This window comes from Otolemur garnettii, unplaced genomic scaffold (genome assembly GCF_000181295.1).
Source record: "Otolemur garnettii isolate 467f Iridium unplaced genomic scaffold, OtoGar3 scaffold00011, whole genome shotgun sequence".
NCBI classification, from domain to species: Eukaryota; Metazoa; Chordata; class Mammalia; order Primates; family Galagidae; genus Otolemur; species Otolemur garnettii.
The window spans coordinates 9,955,683-9,972,247 of NW_003852406.1; the positions used below are offsets into that span (position 1 = coordinate 9,955,683).

Here is a 16,565-nt window from a genome sequence, read left to right on the forward strand (position 1 = left end):
TATCTACTGTTATGTCCCAGCGGATGAGGAAGGACCTTGGAAAGTTTAGCCTAAAGAAGAAAAGACAAGATAAGATGGCATGAGGGTAGACTGCAAATGTTTGAAAGGGTGTGATTTGGAAGAAGGACGGTACCATCCTTGGTTGATCCCAGTGACATCGTAGGTAGACAGATGTCAGCTCGGCATGAAGGAGACATTTACATGACTGAGAGTGGTGGGGCCTGGGAAGGTTTGTTGGGAGAGGAAGCATTGTTTCCAGTCCTTGGAAGCTGGATGGTTGCTTCTCTGTCAGAGATACAGTGGGAGGTGGGAGTATTGGAGGTTCAAATTAGGATTTGAACCTGAGAAATTTGGTATCTCAAATAATGCGGACATGCTATGACTTTATGAGTGAGTGAGATATGAACAAATGAGTGAATATCCAGGTATATTTTAATTTATCTAGAGAAATGGAAACTTTGGAGGGTTAGAGAGAGGAAATCACCTCTAGCTGCCATGCAGACACTATATTCTCAGTCACAGAGGTGGCCATGACCTTGGAGACTGTTAGACAGTTGCTGTGCTTGTGCATTTCACTGTGAACATGTTTAACTCTTTAAGAATGGCACCGTACCTAGTTCAGCTTGCATGTTCATTGAGTGTAGACCAGTGGTTCTCAATCTTCCTAATGCCTCAACCCTTTAATACAGTTCCTGTGGGTCGTGACTCACAGATTGAGAACCGTTGGTGTAGACAATCAATGGTGGGCATTTCAGTCCTTAATTGGAGTCCCTCCCCGTCCCATGTTTTATGTTAATAGTTATAGCAGGAGGCTCAGAGAAGTGACTGCTTCAGATCACACAGTCCCAAGTTCTCTGACCCTGGTCTGGGACTTTTAGAAACAGATGGAAGCTGGTTCTAGAGAAGTCCTAGGGCAGGTCTTTCATCAGACTTGGTTTCTCCATCCCTCCCCCTCTGTTTCTCCTCACTTTTCAGAGGGGAAAGGAGACATTTTGTTCTTCATTTAGAAAAAGAGGAACTCTGCTGGGCACTGTGAGTCATGACTATAATCTTAGCACTCTGGGAGGCCCACGTGGGAGGATCCTTTGATCTCAGTGGGTAGAGAACAGCCTGAGAAAGAGGGAGATACCATGTTTACTAAAAATAGAAAAACTGGGCAGCACCTGTGGCTCAGTGAGTAGGGCACCGGCCCCATATACTGAGGGTGGCGGGTTCGAACCCAGTCCTACCCAAACTGCAACAAAAAAATAGCCAGGCATTGTGGCGGGTGCCTGTAGTCCCAGCTACTTGGGAGGCTGATGCAAGAGAATCGCCTAAGCCCAAGAGCTGGAGGTTGCTGTGAGTTGTGACACCGTGGCACTCTACCAAGAACGACAAAGTGAGACTCTGTCTCTTAAAAAAAAAAAAAAAAAGAAAAAGAAAAAGAAAAACTATCCAGGTGTTGTGGTATACACCTCCAGTTCCAGTTACTTGAGAACCTGAGGCAGAAGGATCACTTGAACCCAGGACTCTGAGGTTGAAGTTAGCTATGCTGATGCCATTGTACTCTACTATCTGGGGTGACAGAGCAAGACCCTGTCTCAAAAGAAAAAAAATAAAAAACATCCAAAACCCAAAAAACAAACAATACACACACAGAAAAAGCAAAGGAGGGGCTGAGAGTCCTGCCAACGGCATGGCTGCGGAACAATTGGTCTAAGGGGCCAGGAACCAGCAAGTCACCACGCCTGCTCCAAGGCCTCTGTCCAGAAGGAAATCTGTGATTTATGTCTTACAAAGACTACTACTGAGTGGCACATAGTCACTCCTTCCTGAACACTGTTTGCTGTTTCTGTGTGACTAGTGCTTTGACATTTGGCGCTATTATCTTTCATTTTTCTTGATCCATGCCATGAATGGATCCATAACGCCACCCTTGTTTTTTAAGAAAACCAAACTGCAATTCAGAGATGTAGTAATTGGACAAAACCTCAGAGTAGACAGGTGACCATACCAGGATGAGGACATTTCTATTCTGGCCCTGTTCCCTTTGCTGGTCAGCTAGAGCTGACTGCTAACCCCAGCAGGCTGACCTGCAGGGAGGGGGGCCTGGGGAACCATGAGGTTTGCAGGAGGCTGTTCTGCTCTGCTGTGTCCCAGGGAACAGCCAAGTGCTTTTAAGGAGGAAATAAACGAAGGTCACCCTTCTTGTGAGTCTCGTCTTGACCCTGGGGGCAGGGTGAGAGTCAGCCTCAGCACTTGGCAAGTCTTGGCCTGGCTTCCTGCCTGCCAAGGTGGTATCCGTCTTTCTTTTCCTTCTCTCGTCCCTGCTACCACCTTTTTCCTATAGCCATGGAGGTGGTGGGGTGGGGGTGGAGGCGGGGCAAAGGGAAATGACAATTGTCTACATAGATATTTGGTCTTGTTTGGGGGTGCAGAGAGGTACTAGTAAGAATGGTCATTGGATCAAGAGTTCTTGGTCTAAGCATTCTTATTAATTTTTTAAATGCCTGATTTATACACTCCAGGGTTGATCCACTCTGCATTTATGGACATATGGTAGCAGCAAAATGGGAAAGTCGAAAGATCAACTTTCACAGATAAGAGGATCCCTGGGCAGGGAGCAGTATAGAACTGTGGACTCAGTCAGGACCTGTTGGCTTCCAGATTGGGCCTTAGGTTTATCTTGGAGAGGTCCCTGCAACTCTCCAAGGGGCAGTGCTCTGGAGGACCTGCTTGCTTATCTTGCTTTCTTCAAAAATCCTGTTCAGCCAGTTGGACATGTGTGTGCTGACAGCAGGCTAATCTGGAACCATTTACAGAGCCATGCGGTCTGTCTGTGACAGCAAATCCAACTGGGAGTCTAATCCCTGCTTTTTTCCTGTTCCCACCCCCAATATTTTCCTGGTGACTCAGAGCCCTGGAAGTATGGCACAGCCTGGGTGGAGTTCTTTCCGCCAGCCAGCAGCTCCTTGAAGGCTAACGACACAGCAGGGGGATGTAAACACAACTTTGACAGGCTGGTCACAAAGTTAGCTTGGGGGGGGGGGCGCTCTCAGGGTGAGGGAAATGAATAGGGAGGTGAGGCTCTTGTCATCTCCTGGAAACTGAGAGCACCCAGGGAAACTGGGGAACATTTTGTAAGAATTTTTTTAAAGAGTGGTGTTAAAAAAATAAAGCATAACTGAAAGTCTGTAACCTGGGCTGTGTTTCAGAGAAACCCACCGAGAGGCGGTTTGGTGAGTGTGTGGCTGTGGTTAAAGCCCTGAGTTTTTGGATTTGAACCTCCCTTCCCCCTTCTCTGGCTCACTGGGGGTTGGGGAAGGGATTTTCCCCTGAAGGAGCTGCCCCACTTGGAAGATTCTGGTAGCAGCTAACACAGGCCCTGGGACAGGGAGTCAGAGAGCTGGTCCAAGTCCGGCTGTGTGACTTCCGGCTACCTGATCTTACTACGTAGCTGTCATCCACTGACTTCTTTCTGTGTGCCTGAGACATTGCTAAGCGTAACATTTTGTTTCATTTTTAGAATAATGAGATAACTGTGGCTTCGAGAAGAGCCAGCAGGACCATTTCGGATCTGCTGACTCCAAGGCTAACCTTTTTTTTTCCTTTTGTTTCATTAAGATAGCATCCATGTAACACAGAATTCACCATTTTAACCATTTTTAAGTGTATAATTCAGTGGTTTTTATATATTCACAATTTGGGTAACCATCATCACTGTGTAATACCATCACCCCCAGATGAAGCCCCGTTCATTTGAATTTCCCCTTTTTCCTATCCTCTGTCAAACACTAGTCTACCTTTGATCTCTCCAGATTTGCCCATTCTGGACATTTTGTAGTTAACAGAATCTCACCATATGTCAAGGACTGAACTATTGAACATGTTGCCTTTTGGCAAAATCACTTAATTGCTCTGTCCCTATTTGCGGACAGAGTATTTTTGTCTGTCATTATTTATCCCCGTCTTGGGTAACTATGTAGGTTTACTGTATGTTAAGTGCATTCTGGGAGCAAGGGTGAGGATTTTATTGCCATGACTGCTGACTTGGACCAATATCTGGAGTACAGGCCACTCTGAGAACAAATCTTTCTGATTTCTTTCTTTTCTTTCTTTCTTTCTTTCTTTTTTTTTTTTTTTTTTTGCAGTTTTTGGCCAGGGCTGGGTTTGAACCCACCACCTCCGGTATATGGGGCTGGTGCCCTACTCCTTGAGCCACAGGTGCCGCCTGATTTCTTAACTATCTAAAGGGAAGTGCATTAATTTATTTTGCGAAAACATTGCAAAGAAAACCGATGATATGGCTCGGCGCCTGTGGCTCAAGGGGCTAAGGCACCAGCCACATACACCTAAGGTGGCGGATTCAAATCCAGTCTGGGCCTGCCAAACAACAATGATGGCTACAACCAAAAAAAAAATAGCCAGGCGTTGTGGCGGGTGCCTGTGGTCCCAGCTACTTGGGAGGCTGAGGCAGTAGACTCGCTTGAGCCTAGGAGTTGGAGGTTGCTGTGAGCTGCGATGCCACAGCACTCTATCCAGGGGGATAGCTTGGGGCTCTGTCTCAAAAAAAAAAGAAAACCAATGATATTTTCAGCCTATGTGATCATGGAGTTACTAAAGGAAAAACTGGGTAATTGAACAGGATTAAAAGGGAATCTCTTTTAGGTGGTTCGGTAAGCAAGAAAATTACCACCGCGGCCATGAAAACACAGGATGTAAAGAAAATCTTCACTAAACAGGGTATATTTAATCTTCTTGAGCACCTCTCCTTGAGGGATGAACTAGTAGCACTTTGTTCTGCCTCAGTGGCATGAAGTTGCCTGTCTTTTGACGTGACCCTCAGCTCTGGATGCTCTGGCAGAGACACTGATACGAACGATCTATCTTAGCTGACAGCATTTGAAAATACATTGTAAACATGATTTGGTAGGAGTAATAGCTTAACAGTCTTAGTTTATTTAAATCCATGACTTCCCAAGTTCATCTAGAATCCCAGACTGTCAGAGCTGGCAGGGACATTGAGATGAGCTAGCCTGACCCTTTCATGTGACAGAAGAGGAAACTGAAGCCAGGTGGAAGTTAAATGACTCTCCTAAGGTCCTCACACAGCAAATTATTAGCAGGGTCTGGTCTCGAATCCACATCTTCCAACAAAAGGAAATTGAGCATTGCCTCCGCTATTCTTGGCTTTGGAACGGACTCTTCCTTGGAAATATTTGGGGGTTTGGTAATGAGCACCTCTATTTCTTTGTCCCTTCCTTTGCCACATTTTTCCCTCTCTCTCCCACCAAACAAACAAAAAGAGCTTATCACTGTATAAGCAATTGAGTTCTGAACTGCAAATATAAGGGGAGCGAACCGAGTCAGCATTTGGTAAATACACTGAGAGAAAATTGGAAACTCTGGTGTCATTCTTGGAGCATGGGGTTAAAAACAATGTTTTCAAATGACTCAGTGCCATCTTGACCAAAAAACAAAATGGTACACAGAGTCGAAAAGGAGGAAGGAAGAAATCCATCACTTTTTAGGAATTTCAGATTTTTTAAAGCTTTCATACGTCTTTCTTTTTTTATTTTTCTGGCCCACTTAGGGCAATATTACTTAGTACGTAGTCTTTAAGGATGTGACTTGAACTCAGGGCTGGAGAGCTTGCCTGAGAAACCTGTGGCAGTGCCCACGTACCTCACCACACCTAATCCCAGGGACAGGGATGGAGGAAGCTACTAAAGACTAAAATCTATACTGCTTCTCCCCCTGAGTTGTTTCTCTTGTGCTCAGGAAAGGGAGAAGCTAGAGACGCACACAGGGACTTGTTTTTTTGTGACCCAGGCCTTCAGTGTGCAAATAAAAGTGGACGCTGATGGCGAGAAGATGGTATCTTCCCGGCACATGAGCTGACCTGGGGGACCCTTTGGTACCCCTCAGCTGGGATCCTGCAGCCTCAACACGCTGGAGCGTGGGGATGGCCAGCCAGACGGAACTGACACATCGACATTCCATTCTCCGGATGCCCCGGCCTCCACGCCTCAGCTGCTTTCACTCATTCAGCAAAAAAAAGGGAGACAGAGAGGAAACAAAGCCGGCTGTGGCCGAGGCCTTGTTAATTAGTAAAACCTGATGTGCCTGAGTGTCGGGTCGGCACCAGGACAAGCCGGGACAGTGCCCTGTGCGGTCACTTGTCACCCATCAGCAGCAAGCCTGTCCAGGTGTCAGGTCTGTGCTTTTATGAGGAAAGCGCGTCAGCTCATTTGATAAGGCAGAACCCCCGATGTGACCATGGAGGTGCTATTTGGGGGTTTTGTGCTTGTCATGAATAAAAGTTTCCTCTGGCTTTAGGAGCCAGTGTGAATATTTTCTAAACATGGGCATTAACTCATGAAAATATGCTAGTTTGTAAGCAAGTCATTATTTGCAATGAATGGTGGTACCTAGCAAAGACTGGGATTTAACAGTGAGAGAGAGAGAGGGAGATAATTGCATATTCCTTTTTTCCTCTCCTTTTAAATTGATCATTGGGCTGGGCACAGTGACTCACACCTATAATCCTAGCACTGTGGGGAGGCTGAGGTGGGAGGATTGTTTAAGGTCAGGAGTTGGAGCAAGAGTGAGACTCTGGCTCCACTAAAAATACAAAAATTAGCTGAGCATGGTGGGGCCTATCTATAGTCCCAACTACTTGGGAGGCTGAGGCAGAAGGATTCCTTGAACCCAGGCGTTTGAGGTTGCTGTGAGCTACGATACACGACTATACTTTCCCTGGTGCAACAAAGTGAGACTTTGTCTCAAAAAAAAGGAAAAAAAAAGATAATTGGAGCATATGGTTAAAAGACAAGTGTTTTAAAAGTAGCAGAAATTTAGCAATTTTACAAACATGCTATTGTCTGAGTTAGAATAATTTTTTTCTTAGTTACCATCAGTTTGCCAGAACACTCTTGATTGGGAAATGGGGCTAAATTTTTAATAAGTCAGCCAACCAAGAAACCTGACTTGCCCTTGACATAAGATAGAGGGTCATCTTACTTGTACAGTGCAGTCACCCTGGAAAGATTATTAGAAGATCTCAGCTTGTCTTTTTCAAGAAGTCTAGACTTGACTTTCAGCTGGTAAAAATGTATAGGTTGTGGTCTGAAGCCAAGCTGGTGATTTAGAACCACATGGACAGACTGTGCAAAGTCCTTTCCCTTTGGGAAAGAGACAGAGGTTTGGTTGGCCTAGTAGTAACTGTGGCTACCTTGAGATGGATTCTCATTGGACTAGACATTCCAATTTCGAGTGATAGACGAGGCAGGTAACTTCATCCCCTTTTAATAGAAGAGGAAACCGAGGTTCTCTCAGCCCATGCCAAGTGGAAGCCTCCAGCAAGGGGCACAGCTTGAGCCCCTGTGCTTTCCTCTGCATGGTTAGATTCACATTTTTAGAAGTAAAAATGAGAATTCCAATCTTCAGGTGATTTATGTGTTTATGACTCAGGGTGGGGTTTGTGTTCCTGGATGGATGGGATGGAGGGTGCTTGGCAAACTCACGGGATAAGGTAATAGCGCTTCCCAGAATACCAAGAACCCAGTGTTCTTAATATAAAAAGGGATACAGTAGAATGAGAAATGTTATGGGGCTGAATGCAAGAGTTACACGCATAATTAATGGAAAAACCTGCCTCTTGGAAGCAGTTCTTTGCTGTCCTTGGATATCTCTCATTGCCCCGTTGAACTTCTCTGCCGTGGTGTAGCTGCAGTGGAAAAGCTGGAGAAGCATTCATGCAGTTGCAAGTCCTAGGCCACCTGGGTCTTTTCCCCTCTCCCAGCTGTATGTGGTGAAAAGGGATTGCTTAACTATGTAAACCAGCGTGGGAGAGTTGGCCCTATGCACTGTTTGTACAGCTGCTCCCGGCGCGCCACTATCTCTCCTGGCCCAGCCGTATCTGTGAACAGGCAGGAGGAAGGTTTCTAGAGGCTGGAGGAGGTGAGAACTTGCAGAGGAGGTGGGTTGTCCACCAAGTGCCTGTGACTATTGATGGTCAGTATTTTTCAAACAAAACGTATGTTTATTTTAAAACTTTTAATACATGTTAAATTTCTGTGGTTCAGAATTTTAAAATGATAAGGATTAAGGCTAAGCATGGTGGCTCATACCTGTAATCCTAACACTCTGGGAGGCTGAAGCAGGTGGATTGCTTGAGCTCAGTAACTCGAGACCAGCCTGAGCAAGAGCAAGACCCCATTTCTAAAAATAGCCAGGCATTGTGGCAGGCACCTGTTGTCCCAGCTACTTGGGAGGCTGAGAGGCAAGAGAATCACTTGAGCCCAAGAGTTAGAGGTTGCTGTGAGCTATGGCGCCACGGCACTCTACCCAGGGTGACAAAGTGAGATTCTGTCTAAAAAACTAAAAATGACAAGGTTTACAATTGAAAACGTCCTCCACATTTGTCCACAGCTCCATTTCCCTTCCTTATACTACTCAGTGTGACCAGCTACGTCTCTGTCCCCCTTCACCTGCTTTGTGTATGCACAGAAGCACACCCTGCTTACTGTTCTGTCACTTGCTTTTTCCTCTCTCTCATTCTTCCCCCCCCCCACTGCACAGAATATCATTGAACTGATGTCATTTATTTAACTAGTGCCCAATTAATTGGCATTTAGTTGTTTGCAGTCTTTTGCTATTATAGGACCTCAATGCATAATCTCATTCCTATGCCATTTTGTACCCGTGTAGGATAAAGTTCTGGAAGAGACTTTGCTGGATCAAAAGGAATGTACATTAGAATTTTGGTAGATACTACCAACTTGCCCTCCAGGAACTCATTCCAATTTCCAGCCCTATCAGCAATGGATGAGAATGCCTGTTTCCGCACACTGCCCACACACTGTTATTAAACCTTTTGACCTTGGCTGCCTGATAGGTAAAACAAATAAACAAACAAACAAACAAACAAAAAACTTAGTATAATTTTTAGTGATGGTCCAATCTTGAAAAACAATACAAAAATAGTACATTTGCTACTTTGGCCTTTGGGGTGATGGTCCAGTGTGGTGTTTCCAACTTTTCATAGTGACAATGGAATTGGAGATGATTTTTGTTAACCACTTAGGACTGCCTATGTAAATAAATAATTAAATATTAAAAAGTGACTCCATAGACTCCAATAGACTTACGTAGGTGGTATGAAATGGATTAATAAGCAAGCCCTTAACTGTCTGCTCTGGTTGTATTTATGATGGAGCATCCTCTCTGGTCTTGACACACAGAACTCAAGGTCAAAGAATCGCAGAAACATAGCACCAGCAACTTGAGTGAGGGCAGCTGTATTTGTCCCCGCTGACCTCCCGTCTGATTGGTTCTGTATCAGCTCTGTCTTGGTGAGGTTCAGAAGCTATCTTTGTCACATTCATGAGATACAAACTTAAACATGTGGAAAAGATGATGCCTAGATCAAAGCACTCAAGAGTTGGGAGGAGTTTGGAGGTCCTCTTGACCAATTTTCTTTTCTTTTCTGGGAAGTCAGGGAGTGGAACTTGCACTTAGTACTTGTCTTGAACACAGGGATGTGATTTTTATTTTATTTTGTTTTTTACAATCTAGGACTTTTGTTTATTTTATTTTTTACAATCTAGGACTTTTGCAGGTGGATTAGGTTTCAGGAAAGAAAAATGTGTCCTATGGACTTTATAGAAAATAGTGAAGTGGGTGTGGGGAGGAGGGGGGGTTGTGGACACGGACGAGGGTTTTGGGGAAGATTTGCCAGAAGAGCCTTATGTTGAATTACAGTAGAGCCTCTGTAGTTGACCACCTCCCTTCATGGACCACTTCCTTAAGTTGACCTGATTTTCATTGACAGGACATGCACCGCGTGTACTCAATGAAAGTTCCTTATGTGGAGCACTTCCATATGTGGACCAGTGTGAGACAGGCCCTGGCGTGATCTACCACACTATAAAGATGCAGGGAAAAAACCTGATTACTTTATAGATCATCAAAAGAGGCCTAAGTGTCTTAGCAAATAGAGAGGCTCCCAGAGCGTGCCACTGGGAAAGTTAGGATTGGACTAGGTCGCTGCCCTCCAGGGGCTGAGCGATGCACTTGCACATCTTGTTCTAACCATCACCCTGCCATCCGCTTCCCTTATGCAGTGTGCCTGGCTGCCAGGTAGTCCCCAATCCAGGTTAAACTAGGGCTGGTGTTCAGTGTCCTCCTTCCTGAGATTTCTGTGTGAACAAAAAGACATCGACTACACCACATGTAAGTGTTCTTGGCTTTACTGAAAATTTTGGACAGCTATCTCGCATCTCCTCTTCCTCGCACTAACATTGAGCAAACCTCCCGACCACCAGGGTAAATACATCATCTCTGCCCACCATCCCTACTCCAGTCCTCTGTTTCCCTTGGCTTCCCCCTTCCCTTTTTTAAAACAGCCATATTATGATATAATAATTTATAAAATACAACTCATTTATTTAAAGTGTACAATTCTGTGGTTTTTTTTTTTTTTTTTTTGAGACAGAGCCTCAAGCTGTCCCCCTGGGCAGAGTGCCGTGGCATTACAGCTCACAGCAACCTCCAACTCCTGGGCTCAGGCGAGTCTCCTGCCTCTGCCTCCCAAGTAGCTGGGACCACAGGCACCCGCCACAGCACCCGGCTATTTTTTGGTTGCAGCCGTCGTTGTTGTTTGGCGGGTCCGGGCTGGGGATTCGAACCCGCCACCTTAGGTGTACGTGGCTGGCGCCTTAGCCGGTTGAGCTATAGGCGCCGAGCCAATTCTGTGGTTTTTACCGTGTTCATAGAGTTGTACAACCATCACCACAGTCAATGATAGCACATTTTCATCATATCCCGAAAGAAATGCCAAACCTATTAGCAGCCACTCCCCCTTCCCCACTGTCTACTTCCTGTCTCTGTAGATTTGCTATTCCAGACATTTTATGTAAATGTCAATATGGATTTTTTTTTTTTTTTGAGATAGTCTCAGTTGCTCTGGGTAGAGTGCTATCTCATCATAGCTCACAGCAACCTCCAACTCTTGGACTTGAGCAATCCTCTTGCCTCAGCCTCCCAAGTAGCTGAGACTACAGGTGCCTGCCACCACACTGGGCTAGTTTTTTGGGTTTTTTTTCCATTTTGAGCAGAGACAGGGTTTCATTCTTCAGGCTGGTCTTGAATTCCTGAGCTCAAGCAATCCACCTGCCTTTGCCTCTCAGAGTGCTAGGATTATAGGCCTGAGCTATCATGCCCTGCCCAATATGGACTTTGTGTGTGATTGGCCTCTTTCACTAAAAATAATGTTTTCAAAGTTCATCCAGGTTGCAGCATGCATCAGTGTTTTATTCCTTTTTATAGCCAAGTAATATTCCCTTGTATAGATATGCCACATATTGTTTGCCCATCCACTGGTTGATTTGCATTGTTTCCAACTTTTGGGTACTATCTACCTATGTCCGGTCCTCTGTTTCCCTTGGCTTCTCCCTTCCCTTTTTAGAAACAGCCATATTAAGACATAATAATTCATATAACAAACAACTCATTTATTTCAAGTGTACAATTCAGGGTACAATGAGTAATGCTGCTGTGAACATTTGTGTACAAGTTTTTATGTGAATATATGTTTGTATTTCTCTTAGGTGTATACCAAGGAGTGAAATGGCTGGGGCATAGGGTAACTCTATGTTGAACGTTTTGAGGCATTGCCAGACTGTTTTCCAAGTGACTACCATTTTATATTCCTACCAGCAATCTATGAGGATTCTGATTTCTCTACATCCTCCCAATACTTGTTACTGTCTTTTTGATTATAGTCATCATAGTGTGTGTGCAGTAGTATCTTGTTATAATTTTGATTTGCATTTCCCTAATGTCTAAGATGTTGAGCATCTTGTCATATGCTTATTATATTTTTGTATATTTTCTTTGATAAAAATGACTATTCAGATCCTTTGCCCCCCCCCCCCGGGCCATTTATTATTTCATTGTTGAATTAAAGAATACCTTACAGGTGAGCATTGTGAAAGTTTTGAGATATAAAAAAATTAGAAGCATAAAATCCACATGGATGGAAACAAAAGAAGTCCTCACAGCAACACCGATAGGCTGGGCAAGTTGAAACTCCTGCTGGTGAATCAGAAAGGATGCTGTTGACCTGTAGACTGTGTTTCTGGGAAGTGAAATAATAGACCATAACACAGCTTGTCTCAAAATTTTCATAGTGACTCACACATATGCTGAATATGAGTTCTTTGTCAGATAGATGATTTATAAATATTTTCTCTCATCCGGTGTTTTTGTTTCATTTGCTTAATGGTATCATTTGAAGCACAAAAGTTTTAAATTTTGAAGAACTCTTCATTTATTCTTTTGTTAGGATAGCTTTTGGTAATATAGCTAAGAAGGCTATATTACCTAACCCAAAGTCACAAACGTTCATTCTCATGTTTTAAGAGTTTTATAGCTTTAGATGTTCCATGTGGGTCTATGAACCATTTGAGTTAATTTCTGTGTGTGGTCTGAGGCAGGGGTCTAACTTGATTCTTTTGCCTGTGGTTATCTAGCTGTCCCAGCGCCGTTTGTTGAAGGCTGGTCTTTCCCATTGACTCATCTTGGCAGTCTTGTTGGAAATCACTTGTCTATAAATGTGAGCGTTTATTCCTGGACTCTCAACTCTATTCCACTGATTTATATTGTTATCCTTATGCCAGTCTGCACTTCTTGGTAACTGTAGTCTTGTCTCGTATTTTCATGGAAGAGTTAGGGCAGGAATGGGCCATCTAGATTTTCTTTCTTAACCAGTTATTGGATCCTTTAGATCCATCCTCCAGTTTTCCACCACACTTTATTTCTCCTCTGTTCATCTTTATGTTGCATCTTCTTCTTGGCTTCATTAGGAGATGATATTCAAGTGGTCCCAAGAAATCCCAGCTCCCAGGCACCTTATTTTTCTGCAGCAGTGCCAGCTAACCTCATTCTAACTCAGCTGCCTGGTGCTGACAGGCTCTCCCAGATGTCTAGAATTAAACATTTGGGCTATGAAAAGATGCTGTAGTTTCTGAAACTCTCTAACTCAGTGGTTCTCAACCTTCCTGATGCTGCAACGTATTTTCATTGTTAAAAAAGGATTGCGACCCACAGGTTGAGAACCGCTGCTCTAACAGATTAAGTTCAGAATAAACTTACTGTACTATTAAAAGATGTATAGATCTTTCCAAAAGGCTATGCAAGCAATTCTAATAGGTAGCTGTTCCAAGGGGGCTGAGATATATAGACTTTCAAAGCCCAGTCTTGCCCTGCCTGGGCCTTTTTTCCCTGGCAGGCATCTGCAGTATTTTGATGGGCATGAGATTTGCTGATATCAGCAGAAATACCAGTAGAGAAATGGAGGACAGGCAAGAGATCTGCCCGAGAAGTTGGAGCGCTAGACAGGATCACTAATCATCACTTCAAGTTGCTAAACCAAAGAATACAAAGCCCATATGGCATCTGGAATGAACAGCAACCATCCTGCAAGTGTTACCATTTTTCTTGTGATTTGTGTGTAGCATGAGCTCACTTTCAGATGATAGCACCTAGAGCTTATGCGATGAGCTATATCATAACCAAAGCAAATTTTAACTTGGACGTTAAAAAATCTATACACAGAAGTTGCCCTTCGTCAAGAGCTTCTATTAAAGGCTCTGCCCATGTGAAGAGAGCAGGGAAGTGAATGTCTCAGAGGGCAGGGGTTATGAGGACAGGTGCTGGGTTCAGTCTGCCTGAATGCAGTTCCTCCTAAGTGATCTTGGAGAAGGTATTTTAACCTGCCCGAGTCTCAGCACACCCACCTTCTAGAACTGTTAAAAGGTTGAAATCCCATGTAAGGGATATAACTCAGACAAGCGTTGGCACACTTTTCCCATAAAAAGCTCAGATAGTAAACCTTGGAGGTTTCGTGGCATGCCCTAGGCCTTGCGGTCTCTGTCACAACCACTCAGCTCTGCTGTTGTAGCTTGAAAACAGCCACAGACAATCTGCAAACAGATGGGTGTGGCTGTGTTCCAATAACGCTGCATTTGTAATAAAAAAAGAAAAAAAACCAGGTGGCAGGCTGGATTTGGCCTGCAGGCTGTCATTTGCCGACCCCCGGCTCAGCACAGGGCCTGGCACAGAGTGGGTTTTTCATAAACACCAGCCCTTCTCTCAGCTTGCAGACTGCCCCTTAACACCCGTTACTGTTTTCTCGCTGTGTGTTTTTAACAGAATGTCGAGGTCTTGGCCAGCCGGAGGAGCAACACTTCAGAGCAAAGCCAGGTGGGGACTGAAATGCGAGTGAAGGCTCTGCAGGAGGAGAATGAAAAGCTCCAGGGAAGGATCGCAGAGCTAGAGCGGAGAGTCGCTCAGCTTCAGAGGCAGATTGAAGACATGGAAGGCAACGAAGCCAAAGCAAAAGAAACACTGGAGAAGAGCGAGGTGAGGCTCTCTGGGCCTGAGCCCGGGTCTGGCAGCTACCCATCCTTCTTTCCTGTACAACTAGTTTCAGAAGTGGGGAAGGGATTTACTACCATAGTTTAGTAGGAAAGGTCAAGGCAATAGCGAATATATATCCTCTGTAAGCCATTTCTTTTGTTCCTCTGGGCGGGGTATGACTGGGAGGCCTGGGACCAAGGAGGGAGAAGTCAGATGGGAAACTCGAGTTTAGCACGGGGATCCCCACTCACCCAGGCCTCAGGCCCCCTCAGTCCTCTGAGCCTTCCCAGAGGCCTCCAAACACCTGAAAGGCTATCTTAACACCATCAGCAGACCAATTCTCACTCAAGACTATTTATTCTTTTTAACACGGAGGTGATGTTTTTGAAGTTACAAAGGTGTTAACAAACCAATTATCTGGTTAGCTAGACCTCTAGAAGTGGGAAGCTGTTAGCAAGAGATGCACACTGATAGCAGTAACAAAGGGCAGCTGATGACAAAGAGGGGACAGACTCATCATTGCCCTAGTCCATCTTCGGCTACTATAATGGAAGATCACAGACTGGGTCATTTACAAGCAAGAGAAATTTATTTCTCATGGTTCTGGAGGCTGAGGAATTGAATATGGTGCTGGCATCTGGCAAGGGTGCCCTTGCTGTGTCATAATGTGAAATGCATCACGTGGCCGAAGGATAAGGAGAGGGAGAGTGAGCGGGACTGACCAGAGGGGGCAGAACCCTTCCTTTAAAAGGAACCCATTCCCTCCGTAATGTTGTCAATCCATTCATGAGGACAGAGCTCTCAGCCTAATCATATCTTGAAAGTCCCACCTTTTAATACTGCTACAATGGTAAGTTTCCAGCACATGTTTTTGGGGGCACACATTCAAACCATAGCCGTCATCTATCACCTTTCACAAAACTATGTGTGCCTGGGGCCATTCAGTACCTGCTATTTCCAGATTTCCATGGGGTAAGTCTGGGTACTTGTATTTTTAAAAAATCACCCCAGATAATCTGGACATTCACACCTGATTAAGAACTGAGGCTGTAGGCAGGCACAAGCATTCAAGGACAGCCGTGTCTGTGGGTGTCTTCTGTGTTCATTTCATTCCACCAAGGCTGTGGTTTCCAAGGTACAGCACCCATCTAAGTACACACTGACCCTGTGTCTTTGCAGCAAGAAATACGACAATTAGAAGAGGCCCTTGTCCATGCCAGAAAGGAAGAAAAAGAAGCTGCCTCAGCTAGAAGGGCCCTGGAGAGTGAGCTGGAGGATGCCCAGGTAACACCGAGGGCTGTCACCATCGCTCCCTCATAAAGGAAGCCCAGAGAAGCAAAATTGGAATGACATGCAGGGATTGTCCTCGGTCCTCTCTTCCCAGATAGCTCCCTTTCACCAGTAATAACCACCCTGGGCTTCGAACCACCCATCTAGACTGTGATTCTCAACCTAGGGACATTTGGCAATGTCTGAAGACATTTTGGGTCATCACAACAAGGAAGGTGCCACGGGGGTGAAGGCTGGGGTGCTGCTCAGAATCCTGCAAAGCACAGGAGAGAACTGGCCCCAAATGTCAGGAGTGCCAAGGTTGAGAAACCTTGACATTAAAGAGCTTGACAGCTTTCCAGAGATAAAATATGAATTGTGGGAAAGGTAGGCAGGATCAGTCCCCAAGGCAGCGTGGAGTCTGGCTTTCTGGCAGAAGCCAATTTCCCTACTCCTCTGGGCAAACGCGCTCTGTCGAGTACAGTCCTTCAAGGCAGCTATTAGAAGGGGCAGGAGGAAGCCATTTCCTTGAAACTGCATAGCTATCTCTATTCAAAATCAGCAGGTTCTTAGAAAATGAGATTTTCCTATTTGAAGGCTAGACAGACTATCTAAAGTGCATTTTGCAGAAAACCCTGCACTGAAATTCTGAATTGACCTTGCACGGAGACGCTGTGTGATCCAGCTTGAGTCCTTCTGTTGACTCTCGGGTTCTAAAGAACCAGCACCTGGGCACCCCCCAGGGAGAGTTTCTGAGGAGGTACAACGCCAGTGTTTCTGAGAGTTGTCTCAGAGGAAGGCTGTTAAAGTTTTTATTAGGGACCCCTTGTGTGGGGATTGTTGGGGAAGGGGCACATTAAAAGTTAGGGTTCAGATTTGTAGATGTCTCAAGG

The 16,565-nt window shown here is 44.9% G+C and overlaps 1 protein-coding gene across 2 annotated transcripts in view; it reads left to right on the forward strand.

Moving 5' to 3' along the window:
- CGNL1 (cingulin like 1) overlaps positions 1 to 16,565 on the forward strand; it is a 179,240-nt gene that overhangs the window by 126,754 nt on the left and 35,921 nt on the right. For both annotated transcript variants that reach the window (XM_003784377.3, XM_023510144.1), the window contains exons 9-10: positions 14,197 to 14,406; positions 15,583 to 15,687. In XM_003784377.3, the coding sequence (XP_003784425.1) occupies positions 14,197 to 14,406; positions 15,583 to 15,687 (315 nt within the window). The remainder of the gene's footprint in view (positions 1 to 14,196; positions 14,407 to 15,582; positions 15,688 to 16,565) is intronic.